General features: G+C 35.0%; 1 protein-coding gene and 1 long non-coding RNA gene across 2 annotated transcripts in view; one reads left to right on the top strand and one right to left on the bottom strand.

Moving 5' to 3' along the window:
* Positions 1-6,430: 6,430 nt before the first annotated feature.
* Positions 6,431-26,480, bottom strand: part of LOC136030411 (uncharacterized) — a 53,544-nt gene continuing 33,494 nt past the window's right edge. The window contains exons 4-6 of the mRNA XM_065709372.1: positions 22,355-22,538; positions 7,969-8,129; positions 6,431-6,580 (exon numbers count right to left, since the gene is read on the bottom strand). Coding sequence (XP_065565444.1) covers positions 6,488-6,580; positions 7,969-8,129; positions 22,355-22,538 — 438 coding nt within the window. The 3' untranslated portion in view covers positions 6,431-6,487. The remainder of the gene's footprint in view (positions 6,581-7,968; positions 8,130-22,354; positions 22,539-26,480) is intronic.
* On the top strand, positions 24,035-25,694 carry LOC136030409 (uncharacterized). Its single transcript, XR_010618274.1, has 2 exons — positions 24,035-24,188; positions 24,621-25,694. It is a non-coding gene; the product is annotated as an uncharacterized LOC136030409 (long non-coding RNA).

Below are 26,480 nucleotides of genomic sequence, written 5' to 3'. Positions count from 1 at the left end.
TCAGGTTTACCGACCCTCGAACATGCAACGTACAATTGTCCATAGAAAAAGTAATCAGTATTAAGATCTATACCACATTTTTCTAATGATTGACCTTGAGCATTGTTGATGGTGAGTGCAAATGCTAATCAAATTGGGAATTGCAATCTTTTAAACTGAAAAGGCAGATCCGTTGGAATCATGGGAATGCGAGGAATAAGAACAGCCTCACCCTCAAAAGGCCCTGTCAAGATTGTTTCCTCAATTACGTTTTCCATTGTTTTTTTTACGGCAAGTCGCGTGCCATTGCAAAGCTTTGGTGGGTTGATATTTCGTAACAGTATTATTGGTACGGCTATTTTTTAGCTGTAGCTGGTGTGGTGGAAACCCTGGGAGATCCAATTCAGTAAGTTGTAACGAAGAAAACAAAAATTTCGTAATAGGGATTAGTGGCATATAATTCTGACGTGTTTTTATTGACCAATATATGTGTCTACTGTTCTACTGACCTAGTTTCTGAAGATTTATATATATTTTGTGTGCCAAGCCGTTTTAAAAGTAACCCTAATTTAGGCCAAAAAAAGGAATAAAATCGTCGAGTTTTCAAACTTTGCAGAAGGAAGCAGGAATGGTACAGAAGTGCCGAAGTACCAGCCATATTTTTTTACTTAAACTGCTGGGAGTAGGTCTACCGGGTCCTGTATTTCCCATTTTGTTAGAAAAGTGAGAAGTTTACTAGAGTGCGCAATATGCAGGCAGGTGAAGAAAAAATTAATTTTTAATCCGATAATGAACTTTATTACAAGATCGATGCTGGATGGCATAAAAATAGACACAATATGCTCGAAAGTTATTGTTACTACAATCCAAAAGTGATTCAAGAAGCCCAGCAAAAGGCTCATTCCGAACTGAATGTTTCTAACCGTACGGTTAGACAAAATCTGAAGATACTGTGCTTGACACGTGCAAATGGCTTAGTCTCGCTGCTAAGGAAAATGTCAAATTCCGCAATTTCTGATTTTCTCACCTTGCGAAGTCCCGACAATGTGGTAGTTGCTGCTCTGACGTCTAAAGTTAACGAACTAGCTCGTAAGGTTGACGGTCTTAACGCCTTCTCTGGCCAGGCTGCTGTGAACTGGCCCTCAAATAGACTTGAAATCCTTTGTCCTTCATGATAGGGGTTCGAGTCCTGATTTTACTGGTTATTTGTTTGAAACGGAGGTGAGTAGCGTGACTCTGTAAGCTAATTCAGGGTAAACTCTGCTCTAAATGAATACCTGAAGAAATCTGAGGAAGATAAACAGGGAGGGTATACGAAAGCAAAGGATTGCAGGCCTGAGCCCCCCCCCCCATAAAACTTCCTTACTGAGAGGTCATGAAACATATATCAACACCACCAGTAGAAACTTTAAAGTCCAGCGGCGTATTCTTTACCCTTTTTCTTTACCAAGACTCGTAGTAGTTGTAAGTTTATTTCTATTGTTGAAACACTAGTAACTACAAGACCCATGGGCTATTGGCATTTAAGGCAAAAGTTTTTTCAATCAAGCTACTAATATATGTGCACGGCTGAACACAATTCATGTGCACGGCTGATTCGCTGTCAAAGTACTGATCACCCGATTGGAGCTTGTCCTCGCTCACCAGCAAATCCCAAATGTTCCAGATGTTCTGGCCCTCGTGTGAATTCCAAGGAAAACCCTTGCCAAGCCTCGCCCAAATGTGCAAACTGCACTATGGAACGCGTAAGTTTTAGTCTGAAATGTAAAGTTCTCCGATCGGCTCTCTACAATGCTAATAAATGATTGCTCTAACTCCGTTTAGCTTTGTGTCCATTAATATTAATGGTACAAAAGACCAGGATCTACTGATTAGTGAGCAGCTTAAAAATGATATTGTGTTTTTACAGGAGCACCTTCTCTCTAAAGTGAATATTGATAGCCTAAAGCATTTTCGGGCCCATTATACCTTCTTGAGAGCCGCCCAGAAAATCCGTGGTAGACCATCAGGAGGTCTGGCCATCTATTTAAGACATAATACTCAGCCGATATTATTGCAAAGTGACAATAACATCTTAGCGATAAAATGTGGTGATACTGCATTTATAAGCATTTATTTCCTCTGTAATAAAAAGACTGTGCAGTCATTGTCTAGTTTTTCACAAGCATGCAATCGCCTACGGACACTACTTAGTGACCTTTCAAAACAAAATACCAAATGGGTTCTCGCCGGCGACATGAACACTGACTTATTATCTAATTCTGACCGATCTGAAATCTTTCTCGATTCACTACCCAGAGGATTCCATCTTGCTGATAAAGATCTTCTATTTACTCATATTCACAATCATGGTGGTCTTACTTCCAACCTTGATCATGTAACTGTGTCAGATTCAACTCTACTTTCATCAATAGTTCATGTGGACGACTCTAAAATCGACAACAATCATTTACCAATCACGTGCCAACTATCTTGCTCCATGGCGAGCTCTATGCAATGTAACTCTCCCAAGTGGTTCTCAAAATTAAATTGGGAAAATGCCAATGTTCCACTTTATGTATTGACATTGTCCCAGTTATCATCATCTATTAAAGTGCCTTTCCACTTATTACAAACATCTTTATGTACAACTTCAACTCGTATAGATATCAACTCGTATTATTAGCAAATAGTGTTCTGTCTAAAGTCTGCCGCTAAGAAAGCTGTCCCCTCTGAGCGCATGCGAACGGGTACTCGCAATCCCTTTTGGAAAGTTGATCCTAAAGTGGAGATGGCTAAACAAAAAGCTAAGTTCTGGCTCCGTATGTGGATAGCCTGTGATCGTCCTCCTTCTGGTTCAGAATATCAAATAAAACAGACAATCAAACGAGAGTACAAATATTCCCTCCGTAGAGCGAGACTGAATGCCTGGGATGGTCCTTGTGACAAGAAATCCTGGGATCGTGTTATAAACAGTGTAAAGTGTTCACCTCCAATTAATTCGTCTCTTCGGCTATGTGACTTCGTTTCTCATTATAAAAATATTTTGCTTTCATTTAATATTATTCTCCAAAATCATTTTACAAAGCTTGTCAACTCAATCCTCCCAATTCGTAAAAACCAATCTAAAGTGTTATCGGTGGAATCTGGTGTTATACTCCGAGCTCTTAAGCAAGTGAATAAGTCTGAGTCTCTCGATAGTGATGGTCTTTGCTTCAAATTTTTTGCTTATGATTGTCCTGAACCGCAGAAGCATTTGCAGTTATTGTTTCAGATGTGTTTGGCACAGTTCGTTGTGCCAGATAGTTTTTTGTCCAGCTGTATATCTCCCATAGTCAAGAGGGGTAAGGCACTCAATGCCTGCTGTAATTACCGTCCTATCAATGTGTCTTGTTTTGTTAGTGAGCTATTTGAATACGTACTGCTACCGGCCATTAACTCTAAGTGCAAGTTTACGCCCTTCCAGCTTGGTTTTAGAAAAGGTATGGGCTGCGTTCAAGCTCACCATATTGTGGGTCGGCTAACGAAACAAGCAGTTGCTCAAAAAAGTCCCCTGTATTGTTTGACTGTTGACATATCTAGTCAACAGTCTAGTGCTGTTGACAATGTAATTCATTCAAATGCTTTGTTTTCTCTAGCAGCCTCAGGTGTTAACCTTTCTATTGTTTCCGTGCTTAAGTATTGGTATGCTAATTCTTCAGTTAGGGTGAAGTGGAATGGTACTGTAGGGGAGTATATTACTATTAAAAAAAAGGCGTTAGGCAAGGTGCCGTGTTATCCCCGAGCATTTTTAAATGTGTTTTAGCTTCGTGTCTCCAACGTCTTCAACCGTCAATTTTTTACAATGATAATTAAGGCATTAGTCACGTTGCATATGCTGATGATGTTCTGCTTCTTAGCCGGACAAAACATAGTCTAATTACCAACTTTTACCAGCTTTCAGCCGCACTATCCACAGTAGGCCTTTCAGTTAATGCCTCCAAATGTGAGCTTTTTTGTTTTTGGAGTGCTCCACCAGCATCACCTCTTTGCTTGGGTTCTTCAGCTATACCATGTTCAGCAAAATTAAATGGTTTGGTCTCTCTTTTTCTTCGTCACTTTCGTCAACTTGTTCCGCTCTTACGTCCAGCGTGCTGAAAAGTATGCGGGTTGGTCACGGAAAAATTTCACCAGATCGTGGTCGGTTTAACCGAAAGGGACTATGCCGTCTTTATTTTAGTTTTTGTGCCCCTGCTGTTAATTTCGTTATCTTTCTGGTTTTGCTTTCCTCCTTCACAAGAAGGATACAAAGAAAATACGCACAGGATATTTTAAGTATTGCAGGGATTTGCTGCATCTGCCTCGGTGGTATCGGAATCATACAGTCGTTTCTAAATTTGACATCGTTGATCCGCCCTCGCGACTGAAACAATTATCTAAAGATATATCTTTTAAAACTCAGCAAATGATTGGTGTTTTTGACCCTATTTGGCCATTTTTTGAATTGAGGTAACTATCTATGTTGTATGTTGTTATGCTGTTATGTTATTTGTGTTGTTATGTTTTTTTCTTGTTTTTTCTCTTTTTGTGTGTTTACTCCACAGTTTAATACATTATGTGGGTTATAAATAAATTATTATTATTATTATTAATTCAAGAGTGCATACAAAATGAAAAAAAGAAAATATTCTGATTGGCGGAGAGCGGGTCTTGGCATTGCTCTGACACCTAACAACATGCAAGAACATGGCTTAAAATAATTTTAGGCTCAAGTTCGAAATAAAATTGTTTTCAAACAGTTCGTGGTAACGAACTGTAGTAAGGAGCGACCCGGCTCAATAGTAACCAAAACTCTAAAAAATGGAATTTTGATACCAATACCTACATCAAAAGAATCGCATTTTAATGCTGACTTTAAATATATAAGTTTCATCAAGTTTAGTTTTACCCGTCAAAAGTTACGAGCCTGAGAAAATTTGCGTTATTTTAGAAAATAGGGGAAAACGCCCCCTAAAAGTCATAGAATCTTAACGAAAATCACACCATCAGATTCAGGGTATCAGAGAACCCTACTGTAGAAGTTTCAAGCTCCTATCTACAAAAATGTGGAATTTTGTATTTTTTGCCAGATGGCAGATCACAGATGCGTGTTTATTTGTTTTTTTGTTTTTTTTTTCTTTTTCCCAGGGGTGATCGTATCGACCCAGTTGTCCTAGAATGTTGCAAGAGGGCTCATTCTAACGGAAATGAAAAGTTCTAGTGCCCTTTTTAAGTGACCAAAAAAATTGGAGGGCACCTAGGCCCCCTCTCACGCTAATTGTTTTACCAAAGTCAACGGATCAAAGTTCTGAGATAGCCATTTTATTCAGCGTAGTCGAAAAACCTTATAACTATGTCTTTAGGGACGACTTACTCCCCCACAGTCCCCATGGGAGGGGCAACAAGTTACATACTTTGACCAATGCTTAAATATAGTAATGGTTATTGGGAAGTGTACAGGCGTTTTCAGGAGGATTTTTTTGGTTGGGGGAGGGGTTGACAAGAGGGGGATATGCTGGGGGAACTTTCCATCAATAATTTGTCATGGGGGATGAAAATCTCCATGAAGGGAGCGCAGGATTTACTACCATTATTTAAAAACACAATGAAAAAATAAATATGAAAAAGTACTTTCAGCTGGAAGTAAGGAACAGCATTAAAACTTAAAACAAACAGAAATTATTACCCATTTGAGGGGCTCACCTCCTCCTAATACCTCGCTCTTTACGTTAAAGTATTTTTAGTAATTTCAACTATTTATTCTACGGCTTTTGTGATTCTAGGGTCATTCTTAATGAATTGGGACAAAATTTAAGCTTTAGTGTAAAGAGCGAGGATCTGACAAGGGGGTGAACCCCCTCATATATGTAATAAAAATATGAGAATACAAAAGTTCTTTACGTAAGCTAATTTATAAGTTACGTAAATCTCTTACTAATAAAAATATTCGTAAAAAATTAAAAGTTCTAGTTGCCTTTTTAATTAACCAAAAAATCGGAGGGCAACTAGGCTTCCTCCCTCGCTCTTTTTTTCTCAAAATCATTCGATCAAAATTATGAGAAACCCATTTAGCCAAAAAAAAAAAAAAAATGCAAATTTCGTTTTAATTATTCCTCTGCGGAGAGCCAAAATCAAAACATGCATTGATTCAAAAACGTTAAGGAGCGACATTAAAACTTAAAACGAACAGAAATTACTTCGTATAATGACAGAGGCTGCTTCCTCATCAACGCCTCGCTCTTTACGCTAAAGTTTGACTCTGTCTATCAATTCTTCTTTTTAAAACAGTAAAAAACTTTAGCGTAAAGAGCGGGGCGTTGATGAGGAAGCAGCCTCTTTCATATACGAAGTAATTTCTGTTCGTTTTAAGTTTTAATGTCGCTCCTTACTTTCAGTTAAAAAAACTTGTTTTTTTTATTTAATCATACTATAGGACAGTTCGTACATCATCACGTGAACGATTTTATTCTGTTTCATTTATAGTTGTCTTAAATAAAATTTAAGAAAAAATTCATACGACACTTAATCTTTCAATCAATACTTCATCATCATCTATGCTGCTGCAGGGCTTATAATTACTTTTGTCTTCTTTTTTATTGTGCTCCTAGAAAAAAAGAAGCAAATTACTGTTTTACTATTGGGCTTCTAGAGTCATTCATAAGCCAAAGTGATAAATCATGTTTTTTAATATTCAGATGCCCTCATATGAAGCCTTAATCATCAGCCAATCAGACACATTAAAGCATCTGATTGGCACTTTACTTTGAATTTTTAAGGAAAGTTTTCTATAATTAAAGATCAGCATTTCAGAATTATATAAAAAAAGTTATTTTCATCATCGAATATTAAATAAATAACTATAAATCAATTCTCCATAGTGAAAACGGCTGCATGATTGAAAGAGTTATATTACCTTGGTACTACATGAAATTAAAATATTTGAGAATAATTGGAAAATTTAGTACATTATCTCTTTTAGGCTGCTAAGATACGGTTAAAAATAATTGTAATATCAAAAGCTCTGATTTCTTAAAACACCAAGCCAATAGCTGCTTTTTATTTCTTTGAGGTCTTTCTCTCTGTAAAAATATTTTCTTATCTTCTAATGTTTTCTTCTTTTAATGATAATTTTTCCTTTGTTTTTGTATCGTTTTTCGTGAAATGGGGTTTTCAGAAACAAATAAAATTAAAGCTATAAACTTGAAGTTAAAAGTTTAAAGCTTTTTTTTAGTGCAGGCTTTTAATTAGTCCCATATGTTTAAAAGATAACTGAAGCTTTACTTTTCACAATATATTTCATTATGCTAAGGGAGTTGATTAATATGAGGGAGGAGGTAACCTTGTAATGTATTAGGCCAGTTAGTAAAAAAGAAAGAATTAAGACCGTATTATTGCGTTGCGATTCATCTCACTTTTACTAGTTTTTGCGAAATGTTGCTCTTGGCTCGTAGGATAATCAATGAGATTTATCAGCCATCCTTGCAAACTTGTTAGCCCCCCTCTCTCACAGAAAATTGGTAAATGACACTCCTGTCTGTTATATTATGTACTTGATAAAACATAAAATCGTGAAGATAGGAAGAAAACGAGGACAGAAAAAAGCCATTGAAAAAATTGAAAAATTATGTAAATATTTTGGTCAAGACCTCCGCTTAACCGTCCACAGTACAGAATAAAACTGATACAAATATAAAAACCAAACTTTATAACAAAGCACAAAAGTAAACACAATTTTTTAAGGTTTGGTTTTTCATATTTTTATCAGTTTTATTCTGCACTGAGACGGCCAAGTGGTGGTCTTGACTGAAATATTTGTAGAATTTTTCAATTTTTTCACTGGCTGTTTATTGTCCGCGTTTTCTTCTAATCTTCGCGATTTTATGTTTAATCATGATTAGCCAGTATGGTCTCGGAAATTATTTATTGTTTACTTTCCTTTTCCAACTAAAAGAAGCGAATAATAATTACAGTATTGGGTGGACAAATGATTACCTGAAAGTCCAAATACTGATACGCCAAGAAAGCAGGCTCCCCACCTGGCTCCATACCGTCTGTATAGACTCCCTTTGTTATAGCTGACTGGGCAGCATCAAGGAAAGAAAGACTTCCAAATCCTGTTATGGCCATAACAAGGTTTGACTTCAACGGATCATCTGCAAAAAGAAAAAAAGTCAATGAAATCCAATACTGTCATGCAATTACCCTAATAAGAAAAAAAAGACAAGTGACTACGTCAACCGTCAAAATTTAAACACACTTATTTAAGAAACATAACCTTTATACATATATCTATGCTACATAATTTTGCAAGTAAGTAAGGCAAAGTTATAGGGCTTTCGCTAAAATCGTATCCAGACCAGGGATTTCTGGTCTCTCTAATATTGGGTCATTTAGTAGTTTGCTAATTTTAGTATTCTGACCGCAGAGACGTAATTTTCAATAGGGCAGGGGGCAACTCTTCCCCTTAGAATGCAGTTTACCACCCCAGACCCCAGTTTCCATACCTTCTCTCTGACTAAATTTAGTTTCTTTAAAAAAAAAAATCTTGTCAAAACTAAGATAAGCTTGCATAACTCGAGCATCCAGAGAAACGGGCCAGTTTTCTTTAGTGCATCTTTGCCTTTATTTTCAATTGATTTGGGAAAATTGACTCCAGATTTATCCCCCCCCACGGTTTTGACGAAACTACGTAATTGCCTAACGTCTCTGAACGGTAGCTTCTTAATTCCTGTTAGATAGAAAATGCAATAAAATAGATGACACGATAGTATTTGGGTTTATATAAAGATTTTCCTATACTCATTAAAATTGTATCAATTAAATAATTTTAGGTACTGATAAGTTTTCAAATTTTGTTCCAAGTGGCGGTACCTAAGAGAAACTTTTATCAGTTAGACTAACCATGAAAACTTTATAATAAAAATGAATTTTTACTTCTTGTGACTCTACATGTTTTGGTTATTAGAAGAGAGCGATTGGAGGTAGTGCGTCAACAATTTATTTTCCTAATTTCCTTCCTACCCTGACTTCAGATCCACACGGACTCAGTGTCGAAGTAAATACTTTAGTTTAACTTAAATTTTGCTTATATTTTCGGTTTCAGTGTCGCATGCCAAATCACAAATTGCTATTCTTCGTCAAAACTAGCCTAAAATGTTAAAATGTTTATTTTTTGTATATTCTGTAAATTTAATTTTTTTTTGGCTGGGAGAGTTTACGAATAATTCTTCTTAAGTTCTACAAGATGAACCTTATGGTTTTTGTAATATTTCTCTATTTAAAAGAGACTATAATTTTCTATTTCGTAAGTTGAATGTGATGAAAGTAAAAAAGTTTAACTTTGGTCACGAGATAAAATTCACACTCTACACCGAAATATTTACAAGAAGATAATGACAATTTCGCAACTCTTAATAAGGAACTGCAATATCTATTTCAATATATGTTGAAAACCAAGCATGAACGGAAAAGAAAATTAGAATGACATTTCATTTTATTTTTACCCCAAATAAAAACAAGTTTCAAAATTTAAGCAGTTAAAAAAAAACAACCATTATAATACCACAATAGCCCTTTTTACGTTTTACTAAAAGGCTGGAGCTCCTTGAAATCTAAATCTATGGATGTGGTTTGCTAATTTCTGGACCCAAAGGCATTGGAACTTAAAATAGTAGCTTACTAGTTCTGGTCTCCTAGGAAGAATTAGTAAATAAATAGATGGCAGGATAGTATCTCCCTGCCTGTTAGGAGCCTCCTGTCCTCATCATAAATGAAAACAATTAAGTAGCTTTTAGTGCTGACATTTTTTTTAATTTGGTTCAGAAAAGTAGGGTCTCTGGGAAATTTTTCCTTTTTTCCAGGACGAGAGGGCACTTCAACGAAGATTTGGTTCCAGTTTTCTTCCGTATTTATCATTGATTTACGTTTTGCATGCATAATGGTTTAAGCTAGTAATTATCCCACCAGTACCTTTTATGTGTGGATGCACTGTCAAATCATCCATATTACTTTAATGATTTACCCTATGTACGAATTTTAGCGATGGGCAAACCTGACTGTAAACATCTTTAAATGTCCTGGGTAGCGACGTTAACGAACTTGATGGGTACCGGGCATGCATGAGATTTTGATGCAAATGAGAACGATATGAATGCTGACTTTAGTTTCAAACCTTTTGGAATTGCGGAATTAATGTTGAAAGAGTTTGTAGACAGTTAGAGTGTCATAGAAGTCGGATAGAAAAGCTTACTATGAAGACAAAAACCTCAGATTATCTTTGATACTGAATCTGATTACTGAAACTAAAAAATGGAATGAATCAACTAATTCAGCATAATTAATTTTAGAAAGTGGGCGTTAACATTGATGTAGTAAACAACTTTCATATAATGCTTACTAAGGTAAGCATTTAATAGACCAGTTTCCACCGTCCTAATTGTCTTCAAGAATTTCCTGTTAGCTCAGAAAGTCGTTGTTAGGAATGTTTTGCATAAATTTTGTCCGGAAATTAAAAACAGGGCCTTGAAATGTAAACATATATTTAAAACAGTATTTAAAACTTCAAACAAGTGTAATATACGTTGTTAGGTTTTATAAGCTAAATGTCAAAATTCAAAATTCACGATGCTTTTTTTTCTACATTCAGTTCTGAAACTGTATTCACAAAATATACCCAAGATTACAAGAATTCACTGCTCTGGAGGATGGAGAGAGCAGAGGCAAGATCCCATCCCAGACCTTATATTGGAAAATGTTTCAGTTTTGGAAAGTTTCATCCCCTAGCTAAGTAGTTTTCTTAGAAAAAAGATAATGCAATAGCATACTTAAAACTTATTTTGTTGTAAATTTATAAATTAACTTATATATATTTCATTAATCGGGGATGGCTTGTTGCCCTACTCGCCCATTTGGCATCATATTTGTACTTCATCACTTCAACTTACGGAACAACAAAGAGCATCTTGACTTAGAAATTGAGGAATCAGTATAATATGACGATATCACGTCTCACAGAGATAACCAAGGTTCTGCCAGATTAAGAGGAATCTACTCCGTTTTAATCTAAAGCTATTTTCCTATCTTAGACAATACTCAATATCTTTCTCAGAAATTGGTATTTTTAAGTGAGAAATTCTATGATTATACTCCAAAACATGTCCAAAAATATGTACGAAGTATTTCTTGCAAAAATACTATTGGTGATTGAATAAAAAATAAACTGTGACACGCACTCTAATTTCTAAAAAGCTCTATTTCAAAATGACAGAAATAAATGAAAACATGAATGGCATATAGTTTGAAACAGCTCAGTTACCGAAATTAAACCTACGAACCAGATTTTATTTATTTCATCTGATTTCTTAGAAACTTTCGTTTCAGTTTTTTTTCGAAAACGGCCTCTGTTAAATCCACAAACTTTATTTTTGGTCAGATTACGGCTTGTAAAACCAATAATTCTCAGGGGGAGTTAAATAGTTTTTATATGTACTTCTTAACAAGATATTGACTTTTTATTGACTATATTGAAAGTGTTATGGGTCTCTTTTATATTTTCAGTGGCTAAGTTCCATTTTGTCGATAACCTTTATCGATCACAAATTTGTCAAACAGGTTAGTTTAATTTGACATGCGGAAGTCTAATGGGGCTTATTTTATTACGGCTTGACTCTACTATTTCGTTGAAGGCTATAAAGAAATGTAAAAACACTAATCTTCACAGAGATCTAATAAAAGGGAGCTGAAGTTTAGCCCCCTTTCCTACCACTGGCTGGTCTCCAATCACTTACGCCTCATGAAAAGGATTAGAACTCTCAGTTTCTGATGTAAAAAGCACGCTCCAAATTTTCTACGACCATAAGGTTGAGGAAGAGGCAGTCCTCCTCCTAAGGGGAATGCTCATTTTGGGGTAAATATTACTCTTTATTTTTATAATAACCGTGTAGGATAGAAATATTCCTAGAAATCAAGAGGGAATGAATATCAGTTTCACATTCCGATTTGTTTTTTAATTTTTTTTGTACCCCCCCCCCTCCATGGAAAAACGACCCACTCAAAAAATTCCTGGTTACGGCCCTGGGAATTATACATCAATAGCTACCTCCATAATGTCCTCGTGAACCCCTTACAACCAATTCGGTATCAAACAGTTCGTGCTGTCCGTGAGGAGCGACTCAGCTCCAGTAGTAACCCAAACTCTAAAAAAACGAAATTTAGATATTAATGGACACATCAAAAGGATTGTCTTATGATGCTGATTCCAAATATAAAAAATTATCAAGAATTTATCATAGTTCATAAAATTTATTTTTACTATTACCCATCAAAAGTAAAGAGCCTGAGAAAATTTGCTTGATTTTCTAAAAAGAGGGTAAACATCTCCTAAAAGTAAAGGAATTTAATGAAAATCCCATCATCGGGCTTAGGGTAACAGAAAACCCTATTGTAGAAGTTTCGAGCTCCTGTATAGCAAAATGTAGAATTTAGTTTTTTTGCCTAAAGAAAGATAACGGATGCATGTTCATTTTTGATATTTTCCAGAGTTGATGGTATCGGAATAATGGTCATAGAAGGTCGGTAAAGAGTGATTTTGAACGGAAATTAAAACTTTTAACGCCCTTTTTAAGTGACTTGAAGAATTGCTGGGTAACTAACCCCCTCGGGGGGCTATTTGCTAAAAAATGGCCATGGGAGGGGGCCTCTTGCTTTGCCCATTTTTCTAAAGTCGTCCAATCAAAATTTTTAAATTGTCATTTTGTTCGACATAGTTGAACTATGCTTTTAGGGTTAACATGGCTCCCCACACCCCGTGGGGAGAGGCCTGTAAGTTATAAAATTTGCACATTGTTTGTGTATAGTATTTGTTATAGTGAAGTATACAGACTTTTTGGGGAGGAAGAATTTTGTGTTTAGGGTGTGTTTCCATGGAGAGTTTCCGTGGGGAGGTATATTACTGGGGGCTAGCTTTTAAGGGTAAGACAGTGGAGAGATTTGACATAACTTCTATGCGAAATTCTTTTTGTTTGTCTTACTTTCTCTTTGCCAACTCAATTTTGTATGTGAACATTTTTTCAGGGGAATTGTCCAGGAGCTATTTTCAGCATATTTTGGCTTCCAGGGAAAAATTTCCCCGGAAGGAGGAATTTCTGGAACGATTAGAAATTAAAATTTCTTTCAAGGGAACGTTTCACACTAAATCGTCCGCAAGAAATTTTAAGAGGAGGAAGGGGGTTTATTTTACATGTTATTAAATTTTCAGGTGAAAGAGTTTCTGGTGAAGGGAGGGAATTTTTCATAAGATACATGACTGACATAACTGGACTGGATCTACTCTCTTTGGTGGAGTTGGGGGGAGGGGGGTAATTCAGTAAAATGAAGCATTTGTAACTTACGAACGGGTGACCAGATCTTAATGAAATTTGATATTTAGAAGGATCTTGTGCTTTAAAGTTCTAATTTTAAATTCCAAACAGATTCTGAGACATTGGGGGGAGTTGGAGGGGGAAACCGGAATTCTGAGAAAACGTGAAAATTCGGCTATTTTTATCTTACGAATAGGTGATTGGATCCTAATGAAGCTTAATATATATATATAAAAATAAGTTGTCTGTGTGTGGATCTGTGGATGGATCAGGTGACGTCACCTGAAAAAACTGGATCAGGTGACAAAACTGAAAACTGAAAAAACTAAAAAAAGGCAAAAACTACAAAAAAAACTAAAAACTAATAAAAAAAATAAAAAAGCTAAAAAACTAAAAAACTAAAAAAAGGCAAAAACTACAAAAAAAACTAAAAACTAATAAAAAAGCTAAAAAACTAAAAAAACTAAAAAAAGGCAAAAACTACAAAAAAAACTAAAAACTAATAAAAAAAATAAAAAAGCTAAAAAACTGAAAAAACTAAAAAAACTAAAAAAAAAGGTAAAAAACTAAAAAAACTAAAAACTAAAAAAAACTAAAAAAAAAGGAAAAATGAAAAATAAGCTAAAATAAAGGTAAAAACCAATAAAAAACTAAAAAAAAAACTGAAAAAACTAAAAAAAGGCAAAAACTACAAAAAAAACTAAAAACTAATAAAAAAAGTAAAAAAGCTAAAAAACTAAAAAAACTAAAAAAACTAAAAAAAGGTAAAAAACTAAAAAAAATAAAAAATAAAAAAAAACTAAAAAAAAGGAAAAAACTGAAAAATAAGCTAAAATAAAGGTAAAAACCAATAAAAAACTAAAAAGAAAAAAAGGAAAAAACTAAAAAAAATTTTCATCTAAAAAACTAAAAAAAACTAAAAAAGGTAAAAACTAAAAGAACTAAAAAAGAAAAAAATAAATGACGACACTCAAAGAGAAAGCGACCAGGACAAAAGGAATGTTCGATTAGCAATCAACAAAGCACCGGGACACAGGGAGTATAAATGACGACCAGGACATAAGTAAAAAAAAAAACTAACAAAACTAAAAAGAAGGTAAAAACAACAAAAAAACTAAAAAGAAAAAAACTAAAAAAAGGCAAAAACTACAAAAAAAACTAAAAACTAATAAAAAAGCTAAAAAACTAAAAAAACTAAAAAAAGGCAAAAACTACAAAAAAAACTAAAAACTAATAAAAAAAATAAAAAAGCTAAAAAACTAAAAAAACTAAAAAAACTAAAAAAAGGTAAAAAACTAAAAAAACTAAAAACTAAAAAAAAACTAAAAAAAAGGAAAAAACTGAAAAATAAGCTAAAATAAAGGTAAAAACCAATAAAAAACTAAAAAAAAAACTGAAAACTAATAAAAAAAAGTAAAAAAGCTAAAAAACTAAAAAAACTAAAAAAACTAAAAAAAGAAAAAAAACTAAAAAAAATAAAAAATAAAAAAAAACTAAAAAAAAGAAAAAAACTGAAAAATAAGCTAAAATAAAGGTAAAAACCAATAAAAAACTAAAAAGAAAAAAAGGAAAAAACTAAAAAAAATTTTCATAAAAACGGAAAAGAACTAAAAAAGAAAAAAATAAATGACGACACTCAAAGAGAAAGCGACCAGGACAAAAGGAATGTTCGATTAGCAATCAACAAAGCACCGGGACACAGGGAGTATAAATGACGACCAGGACATAAGTAAAAAAAAAAACTAACAAAACTAAAAAGAAGGTAAAAACTACAAAAAAACTAAAAAGAAAAAAAAACTAAAAACTAATAAAAAAACTAAAAAATCTAAAAATCTAAATAAACTAAAAAAGAAAAAAAAAGGAAAAAAATAAAGGAGAAAAACAAAACTAAAAAACGAATGTATATACAGACCGGGACACCGGGATACAAATGACGACCGGGACACAGGGAATATAAATGACGACCGGGACACAGGGACACAACTACAACGGGGACACCGGGGGAAACAGGGGGATATAAATGACGACCGGGACACCGGGACAGGGAATGGTCGATTAGCAATCACCATCAACAAAGCTCAAGGGCAATCATTAGAATCATGAGGTATAGATCTGAATACAGATTGTTTTCCCATGGACCATTATATGTTGCATGTTCAAGAGTCGGTAAACCTGACAATCTATTTATATGCAAAGACAATGGGACAGCAAAGAATGTTGTATATTCGCAAGTTTTACGTAGTTAAAACCATATATATATATATATATATATATATATATATATATATATATCTATATTCACAGGTGGGACATAGGGACACAACTACAATGGCGCGTAACTATTATGGCGCGTAACGACTTACGCGCGCGGGGGGGCTTTGGGGGGGCGCGAAGCGCCCCCACCAACTAGGTGTTGGGGTGGCGCGAAGCGCCACCCCAACAGCTAGTATATATATAAAAGGATCTTATGTCTCAGATGTTCCATTTTAGACTCAAATTGGATCAGGGGACATAGGGAGTTGGGGGAGGGAAACAGAAATCTTGGAAAACGCTTAGAGTGGAGAGATCGGGATGAAACTTGATGGGAAGAATAAGCACAAGTTCTAGATATGTGATTGACATAATTGTAACAGATCCGTTCTCTTTGGAGGAGCTGGGGGGTGTTAATTTGGAAAAATTAGAAACATTGAGGTATTTTTAACTTAAGAACGGGTGACCGGGTCTTAATAAAAAAAAAATATATTCAGGAGGAATTCATGTCTCAGAGCTTTTATTTCAAATCCCGACCAGATCTGTTGACATTGGGGGGAGTTGGAGGGGGAAATCTTGGAAAACGCTTGGAGTGGAAGAATCGGGATGAAGCTTGGTGGATAGTATAAGCAAATGTCCTTGATACGTGATTGAGATAACCGTACTGGATTCGCTCTCTTTAGGGGAGTTGGGCGGGGGGGGCTCAGTGATTTGGCGAGTTTGGTGCTTCTGGACGTGCTAGGACGATGAAAATTGGTAGGCGTGTCAGGGAACTGCAAAAATTGACTTGATAAAGTCGTTTTCCCAGATTTGACCATCTGGGGGGCTGATGGGAGAGGAAAAATTAGAAAAAATGAGGAGAGAGAGAGGGAAGTTTATTAATATTAAATAGAAGACAATACAAAATACAATTCAAAATCGAATTACAATACACATAATTTTCCTCGAAAGCATCCATGGCCAGGGATACAAAGGGGATAAGAAAAAAAAACAATTACTATACAAGCAATAAATTCAATACAGGCAATCACATATAGCAGTTCACAGGCAATATACTAATGGGGGGGATACAATATAAGCAACAACTAGAAGGAGAGAAAAAAAACATAGAGAACATACCTGAGGCCTGGGAGCAAATTGCAGAGAGGAAAACCACACACCACTAACAAAACACAGGAGCCATCAACTCCTCAGACGAAAAAAATAATCTATTTGATTCTTTATTAAATGATCTTTAAGAATCCTTTTAAAAGTTCCAAACGAGTGGCATTTCTGCACTGAAGAAGGTAGTGAATTGCAGACCTGCTGACGAGCAATGTGGGGATTGAAATCTGATCGAATAGTAGGGGTAGGCGGAATGTAGATATTATTTGAAGAGCGAAGGCTATATGGAGCTGAATCAGAAATAAACATAGGAGTTTTCCGAAGAGATTTGCCGTGAAATTTGAATGGAAATTTGAATGGAAGATTGCCGTGATGTTGATCAAAGACAAAAGAAGCATAAGAAATAATGTAAGTAGACCGTAGACTTAAGAGCGGTGTTGGTGAAGAATGGTTTGTGTCCATAACCAGACGCCGTGCTTTATTATACATGACGGAAAGTGACCTCAGCGTAGACGGAAAAGTAGGCATCCATATAATGGGGCAATAAGAAATATATGACTAAGACAGAAAAGAAGAAGTTTCAGAATAGATCCAGGAAATGTGTATCTAAGTTTTCGAATGATGCCCAAACTCCGTGAGACCTTAACCCTAATCATGGCTACATGGTTTCTGAACGAAAGGTTCTCATCAAGCAGGATACCAAGAAACCGGACCACCCGATTCTCTGGTCTACACAAGGAACCTTGTGACACCTGAAGGTGTGTAAGCTGAGGGAAAGCTATACCAATTCGAGAAAAAATAAGAAAATGTGACTTACCAACATTAAAGACCAAGTAATTGGCATTAAACCATGACATAGTTCTCTCAAATAATGCCACAAGGTTAGTCTTGATATCACATTCCGTCTTCCCAAGGGTCCCAAGAGTGGTATTATCAGCAAAAGCAACAAGAAAATCTTCTTTAGCAGAAGTATTGGAACACGACTGAGCATCAGGCTGACACAGCTTGCAACATGACAGAGGCCTGGTGTTTTTACAGCCGAGATCAGATCATTAACATAAATCAAAAATAAAATAGGACCAAGAACAGATCCCTATGGGACGCCATAATATACTTCAGAAGGGCTCTGGAAAAGCGGATCAATTGAAATAAGCCTACCAGAAAGATATGAATCAAACCAAGAATGAGTGTTTGATCTTATACCAATATGTGACAGTTTCCAAAGAAGAATACGATGAGTCAAGGAATCAAAAGCTTTACGAACATTCAAAAATGAAGCTGCCGGGAAATGACCAGAATCTATTGCCGAATGAATGAAATTCGATAAAGCTGCGCAAGCATGCTCCGTAGAGTGACTCGCTCGGAATCCAAACTTGAAATCATGCAAAAAATCCTTTGCGTCCAGAAAACTAAGAAGCCTAGACAGCATAGCCTTTTCAAAAATTTTGCTGAAAACAGATAGAAGAGAAATTGGCCTATAATTAGCAGGATCATTCCGAGAACCACCTTTATAGAGTACTACAACCTTAGCTCACTTGAGAGATTCAGGAAAAATACCTTTCTCGAAAGACAGATTGACGAGCTTAGTCGGTGGTGACAGAATAGCAGGCAGCATTGCAAGGATAACCCCTGTAGAAATTTTTTCTGGTCCTGAAGGGGATGATCCTTTAAAAACATTCACGATACGAGCTACCTCAAATTCAGAAACAGAATTCAAGACTATCAATCAGAATTCAGAATTCAAGTCCAAGAAAGGCTCTGAAATCGCAACGAGAAGTTGCAGAGCTTGCAGAGGAAGCAGTGGCCTTTCCTATATTAGCAAAATAAGAGGTAAGCTCTAGCTGAACATATACATCTCCTTGGACGGTTTTACCATCGATTATCAGCATTGATGGAACTGAAGGCAGAGGGGGAGTAGGTCTAAGAACTGAATTAGTTAAATACCATGTCTTCCTAACATCCTTCCCACAATCAGAAAATTTCCTATGATAATACTGAGACTTCGCCTTCCGACAGAGAGAATTAAATATACTCCTATAGGCCTTGAATCGTTCGTGATTAGCTAAAGATGGTGAAGCCTTGTAAAGCTTCCACAAATAATTTTTCCTTTTCCAGCTTTTATGGAGACCTGAAGTCATCCACGGATTCAGTGGTGCTATCCTTTTCGAAGTATGGGGCGCTGGAACCCGATTACAAATTTCCAGGATTCCTTCTTTAACTAAATCACAAAAGGAATCAAAAGAGTGGTTAAAATCTGAATCAGAAACCAAACTACCCCATCGTACATCAGCCAGACGAGAATTAAGTAGACCTAGCTCAGTATCACCATAACGGAAAAATGGGAGATTAGATGGTGATGCTATACGCTGTGCTTGATCAGCACTTTATATCGAGAAATAGCAGCAAAATGATCAGAAATATCACTAACCACCACCAAATTATCGAAGATATCTAGAGAAGAAAAAATATTATCGACAAGAGACGCCTGTGTTTCAGTAACTGGGGTTGGTATACAAACTGAAGGTAGAGTTCCCGAAGAGAGCATCATTGAGAAAAAATCAACAGTTGAAGCAGAATTTTGATCCAGCAGGTTGAGGTTAAAATCACCCATAAGGATTAGTTCATAGGGATGTTTTTGGACTTAGTCCAAAACTTCTTCCAGAATTTTCAAAAACGAAGGAATAGATCCACTGGGGGACCTATAAACCAAACCCACAACTAAATACTTACGCATTGATTTAATCTCAATAAATAAGGTTTCAAAGATTTCTTCCTCATTTCTGCTCAAATCATTTCGGACATTATATGCAAGACGATCAGCAATATAAAGCATAAGGCCACCTCTCGCCATCTGTTTCCTATTCAGCCTCTTCATCGTATATCCTGGAATATCTAAAAGGATATCCTTTTTTGAATCCAGGAAAGTTTCACATAATCCTATAACATCAGGAGTTCCATCATTAATGATCCGTTTCAGCTCATCAAAAGACGGCAGAGTCCCTGGCTGTTAAGATGAAACACAGAGAAAATATCATCTCGTTTAGAGGAGGCAGAACCATTTAATTGTGAAACATACTTACTTTTAAAAGCCGAGTTAGGATCATTATTCATCTGATTTCTACTTCCAATTGAATTATTAATTATATTTTCAATATCTAAAGGATTGTTTTATAAATCAAGTATAACGATAAGTCACTATTACTATTTTTACTGCATCGGACCAAACTAACAACAAATAATTCAAGCAATACTTTTTTCTTATCAAAACACAAAAAGTGTACGGGTTTCCACAAACTCACTAAACAAAAACGAAAAAAAAATATTCAGTCATGTAATCCAGTCCATAGAATTGCCCCGGCCATTTCCTTGCCTTCGCTGTCGTTGCGTTTGAATCAAGCTACTAATATCTGGTGGGATTTCATCAAACAAAAACATTTCCACTGGCCCTTCCTTAAGGCGACGAATACATAGAGATGGTGGTATGGATCTCGCAATCCAAGTTTCAAAACCTGTTTTTTCACGAATACTGGTTCGGATAGCTAAAAGTTTTTTTCGAACTTCTCGAACAGACGGGGGAGAATCGTCGGATAAAAAAACATTCTGATTGCCCATGATAGTTTTTCCACGAAGATTTCGTGCCTGTTTTGGAACTACCACTTTGAGCTCCCTGTTCTCCGTGATAACCTGTATCAGCTTTTTTTCAGGCTTAACATCAGCTATCGTGTATTTGGGTACCTCATGGATTCCAAGGCATGACGAAATTATACTATCGAAAATCGCCTTTGCGTTTACAGCTTCAATCGCTGTCACGTTTCATACTAGAATATTTTTATCATTTTCTTTACTTTCCAACTTCATCATTGTATGCTTTAGGCTAGATAACTGCGATTTCAGTAAAGAATTTTCATCAACCAGCACAGAAATGAGACTCTTCAAATCATTGGTTTCTACCTCAAGACTGATCACTTAAGGCTTAATACCTTCCACCTCCAATTTTGATCCCAATACAGATTCTTCGATCTTAGAAATCCTTTGTAGATCAAAGGATTTCTAAGATGTCTGTAAAACTAGACTCAAACTATCAGCTAGTGATTTCAATGAGATTCGTTCCATAAGACTGGATGCGAGAAAAAACTCGTCAGATTTTTCCTTCTTCCTCTTTCCTCCCATTATACAAAATAGGAATTGAACTCGAATAAAAAATAGACTGTAGAAATATACTACCACATAAAACTCCTTTAATTACTCGCTTTGCGTAATATTGGCATCTGAATCTGTCCAAAAAAAATTCGACCGCAAATTAACCTTGCTGAACACTAAATGAACGGTCCGATGCAAAGTAGGAGTATTTACCTCGAATGCATTCTTGTTTTATCAAAACTGTGAGAGTAAATCCGATTTAAGATGTTCACTGAATGAATGCTATATGTGAACTGAGGTATTTATAACTTACGAGTGGGTGATCGGATCTGAATGAATTTTGATGTTTAGAAGGACATCGTGACTCAGAGCTCTTATTTTAAACTCCTGACCGGTATTAAGCCTCTGATTTTCCTTTTAAATCAATCTATTGATTCTTAGAATTTTGTTAGAGCTCTTACCATATGAGCTCTTGGCTCTTAGCTGTTCTTGCCTCGTCAAAAGTGCCATATGAGCTCTTAGCTCTTGTTTTAAATAGCTTGTTCCCATATGCTAATCTGATTCCTATTTGAAACTCTATCAATTTAAAAGGCCTCTGATTCCCATTGGCTTAAACTGGAACATAAAACCCACGCGGTTACAAGCATTGGCGATAAAAAGATTTTTCAGGTGACATTTAGAATTTGCGCTGGAAAAGTTGAGAGATTGGAAAAGTTGGATCTTTATCAAAATTGAAAGGGTGTACAAGGCTATTGAAAAGTATCATTTTGGGTAAAATCTAAATACCTTGCAATTTAATTTTTCAGAAATATTGGTTGCAGAAAAAAAACAATCAAACAAAATTTATAAGCCAATTGTCTCAGTTCTTCGTAAGATAGCTGTTCAAAGAAGGCTGCATCCAGTGTATAATTTTTTCTTTTGGGGGGAGATATTTTTTGGGTGGGGGGGGCTTAAACAAAACTTTCAAAGATAAGAATTTGTTTATATTCATTTTTGTTACGTTTTTACGAGTCAGAAAAATATTTCTCGAGGGTCGGGGGGGGGGGGGGTCAAACCCCCTCCCCCTGGATACGGTGTTGACTACGTGTAGCAATTAATCAGTATATAGTCTATGAGAATAGCAATTACTAATAAGACAGATGATTCCAGCGATACTTCTCGGCAAATAGAAAAGGCTGAGGTGAATTATCCTGTTCCATCTCTTTTTGGCTTTTTTGGTTATTCCGGGCTGGCAGCCCAACATTTTCCTATTCAATTGAAAATGTTACTTTGAGAAACAGTCTTTGATCAACATAAGAATAATTAAACTGAATGTGCAAGTTAGCTATTAATTGTGTTGATATAAGTAAGTCAAGCAAGTCAAATTATGATTTTGTTATACTGAGCAAAAAAAAGTAACGTTCACCAGCTTGTTTTACACTGTCAATATTTATTTGATATTTCTTGCAATATCTAAGCATGATATTCAAATGTATTTACTATTGTGAGAATGGATTATGGTTATGTAAGTGCAAATACTAGTATACCTGGTAAGATTGCAGAAGGGTAGATGTTCCAAAATCCTCTCCATGTTATTACTGACCCAGCGTAAGCGAATAAAGTGAGGCAGTTCAAAACCATTATTCTTCTTCCACCTTTTGAGATTTCAGCCAATGAAGAAATGGGCCATTGAAGAAATATTGCTGAGACAGAAATGCTATATCCAATAACCTAGAAAAAAATCCACATAAAATTTTGTAATTTTCTTTTTGTCAGTTATTATTATGTGTGTTTTACCCTTTCCCTCTTGTATTTGTCTATTCGTTCGCATAGCCTAAGTCATCTTTGTAAGTTTTTTGCGTTCTACTCTTTTCCTTTTGTATTTTTCTATCCTTTATTATCATAGCCCCGATTTCCTCAGTAAATTTTTTCTTTATTTTAGCCGTGATACCAATCTACAAAATTTCGGGGAGGCGAAATTGTATTTTCAAAATTTAGGAGAGAATTTTGCCGTTTTTTTTCTATGAATATATCAACAAAAGACATTTCTCAATGAACCTACCAAAAAATGTGGTTTTCAAAATCGAGGGGGAGGGGCAAAGAATCTAAAGGGAAAATTCTCTTCTCCCATGCCTCCCAGTTGTCACCCCCCTGATTTCGAAACCTAGGTTTCTCCTTATTAAGCAATAGAGAGAAAGTATTTGCCAATATTGATTCATTTCAGGCTATTGATGCATCAGGTAATATTTGATCCTTATAAAATTAGGCACTTTCTGATCCCTGATATCTTGGGCCGGCCAAAAGCTTGATGAGGGTTGATACACATGTGGTTTAATAAAAATAGGTCAAAATCATAGCTTCCACTTCAAATTATACCTGAAATAGCTAAAAGAGAGCTTTTTAATGGCTAGTTAAGAGCCTCTTTAATGACTCTTAAATCAATAGCTAAAACCAAAGAAGACAGAGCGATTAATTTTCGTAAAAATTAGTTTTAATTGAATTTGGAAATCTTTTAGTTGTCAATAGTCAAATTGTTTCAGTCACTCAAATTATTCCTTAGGTATTCGGAAAAAAGACTTTGATTAAATGAAAATACACTTAAATAATTGAAAAACTGAAAATATGCAATAATGGACTTAAATTAGAAACATTTCTGCCCAATAAGATATTGAACAGAGGATTTCTTATGATATTTTTATATAAGTTCTTAGATCACTGATCGGAAAGAACGAATGCTCATTTTTTGAAGTAAAGGACTAAGAAGTAAGATCAGAGTCTTCAGATTTGTTTAAAAAAACAAGAAAACATGTTAAAATTTGCAAGATCTTAGCAGCTTGATTAGGCAAAAAAGTTGCCCTAATGTGGTAAAGTTATGTTTGCCTAATATAGGCAAATTGCACTGTTATAGATTTAAGATTAACTGTAAATCATTACGGTTTGCTTGAAGAAATTGAAAATCCTTCCATATGGGAAGAACAAATATCTTTTTTTTTATGTATATACTAGCTGCTGGGGTGGCGCTTCGCGCCACTCCAACACCTAGTTGGTGGGGGCGCTTCGCGCCCCCCCAAGCACCCCCGCGCGCGTAAGTCGTTACGCGCCATATTAGTTACGTGCCATTGTAGTTGTGTCCCTATGTCCCACCTGTGAATATAGGTATATTTATATATATATATATATATATATATATATATATATATATATATATATATATATATATATATATATATATATATATATATATATATATATCTATATATATAAAAATAAGTTGTCTGTGTGTGGATCTGTGGATCTGTGGATCAGGTGACGTCATGTTTGTTCGCATATGACGTCTGAATTATTTCACACTAATACAAAAGAAGAAAAAAACTAAAAAAGGTAAAAACTACAAAAAAAAACTAAAAAGAAAAAAAAACTAAAAAAGCTAAAAAACTAAAAAAAACTAAAAAAAGGTAAAAATCTAATAACTAAAAAAACTGAAAAAAATAAAAAAAGGCAAAAACTACAAAAAAAATAAAAACTAATAAAAAAACTAAAAAAGCTAAAAAACTAAAAAAACTAAAAAAAACTAAAAAAAGGTAAAAAACTAAAAAAAACTAAAAACTAAAAAAGAAAAAAACTAAAAAAAAGGAAAAAACTGAAAAATAAAAGAGAAAAAGAAAACTAAAAAAATATGAATAAATATATATAAAAATAAGTTGTTTGTGGGTTATGTCTGTCTGTCTGTCTGTCGAATGACGTCGTGTTTGTCCGCATATGACGTCTGAATTATTTCACACTAATACAAAAGAAGAAAAAAAACTAAAAAAGGTAAAAACTACAAAAAAAACTAAAAAGAAAAAAAACTAAAAAAGCTAAAAAACTAAAAAAAACTAAAAAAAGGTAAAAAACTAAAAACTAAAAAAACTGAAAAAACTAAAAAAAAGCAAAAACTAAAAAAAACTAAAAGCTAATAAAAAAACTAAAAAAGCTAAAAAACTAAAAAAACTAAAAAAACTAAAAAAAGGTAAAAAACAAAAAAAAAACTAAAAACTAAAAAAGAAAAAACTAAAAAAAAGGAAAAAACTGAAAAATAAGAGAAAAAGAAAACTAAAAAAATATTAATAAATATAAAAAATATAAATATAAATATAATATAAATTAGCAATCAACAAAGCACCGAGACACAAATGACGACCGGGACACAGGGAGTATAAATGACGACCAGGACATAAGTAAAAAAAAAACTAAAAAAACTAAAAAAATGGTAAAAACTACAAAAAAAACTAAAAACTAATAAAAAAAACTAAAAAATCTAAAAATCTAAATAAACTAAAAAAGAAAAAAAAGAAAAAAGGAAAAAATAAAGGAGAAAAACAAAACTAAAAAACGAATGTATATACAGACCGGGACACCGGGATACAAATGACGACCGGGACACAGGGAATATAAATGACGACCGGGACACAGGGACACAACTACAATGGGGACGCCGGGGGGCACAGGGGGATATAAATGACGACCGGGACACCGGGACACAAGGAATATAAATGACGCCCGGGACACTCAAAGAGAAATCACAGACTGGAACACCGGGACACAAATGACGACCGGGACACAGGGAATATAAATGACGACCGGGACACAGGGACATAACTACAAAGGGGACGCCGGGGTGCACAGGGGGATATATAAATGACGATGGCGACTCAGGGAATGGTCGATTAGCAATCACCATCAACAAAGCTCAAGGGCAATCATTAGAATCATGAGGTATAGATCTGAATACGGATTGTTTTCCCATGGACCATTATATGTTGCATGTTCAAGAGTCGGTAAACCTGACAATCTATTTATATGCACAGACAATGGGACAGCAAAGAATGTTGTATATTCGCAAGTTTTACGTAGTTAAAAACATATATATATATATATATATATATATATATATATATATATATATATATATATATATATATATATATATATATATATATATATATATATATATATATATATATATATATATCTATATTCACAGGTGGGACATAGGGACACAACTACAATGGCGCGTAACTAATATGGCGCGTAACGACAAACGCGCGCGGGGGGGCTTGAGAGGGGGCGCGAAGCGCCCCCACCAACTAGGTGTTGGGGTGGCGCGAAGCGCCACCCCAACAGCTAGTATATATATATATATACATATATATATATATATATATATATATGTTTTTAACTACGTAAAACTTGCGAATATACAACATTCTTTGCTGTCCCATTGTCTGTGCATATAAATAGAATGTCAGGTTTAACGACTCTTGAACATGCAACATATAATGGTCCATGGGAAAACAATCCGTATTCAGACCTATACCTCATGATTCTAATGATTGCCCTTGAGCTTTGTTGATGGTGATTGCTAATCGACGATTCCCTGTGTCGCCATCGTCATTTATATATCCCCCTGAGCCCCCCGGAGTCCCTGTTGTAGTTGTGTCCCTGTGTCCCGGTCGTCATGTCCCGGTGTCCCTGTCGTCATTTGTGTCCCGGTCTGTATATACATTCGTTTTTAAATTGGTCTTTTTTTAGGTTTTAGTTTTTTACCTTTAATTTGTGTCCCGGTGCTTTGTTGATGGTGATTGCTAATCGAACATTCCTTGTGTCCCGGTCGTCATTTATATTCCCTATGTG

This window comes from Artemia franciscana, chromosome 8 (genome assembly GCF_032884065.1).
Source record: "Artemia franciscana chromosome 8, ASM3288406v1, whole genome shotgun sequence".
Classification (NCBI taxonomy): domain Eukaryota; kingdom Metazoa; phylum Arthropoda; class Branchiopoda; order Anostraca; family Artemiidae; genus Artemia; species Artemia franciscana.
Note: the sequence above shows the minus strand (reverse complement) of the source record. Positions and strands in the feature narration are given on the sequence as shown.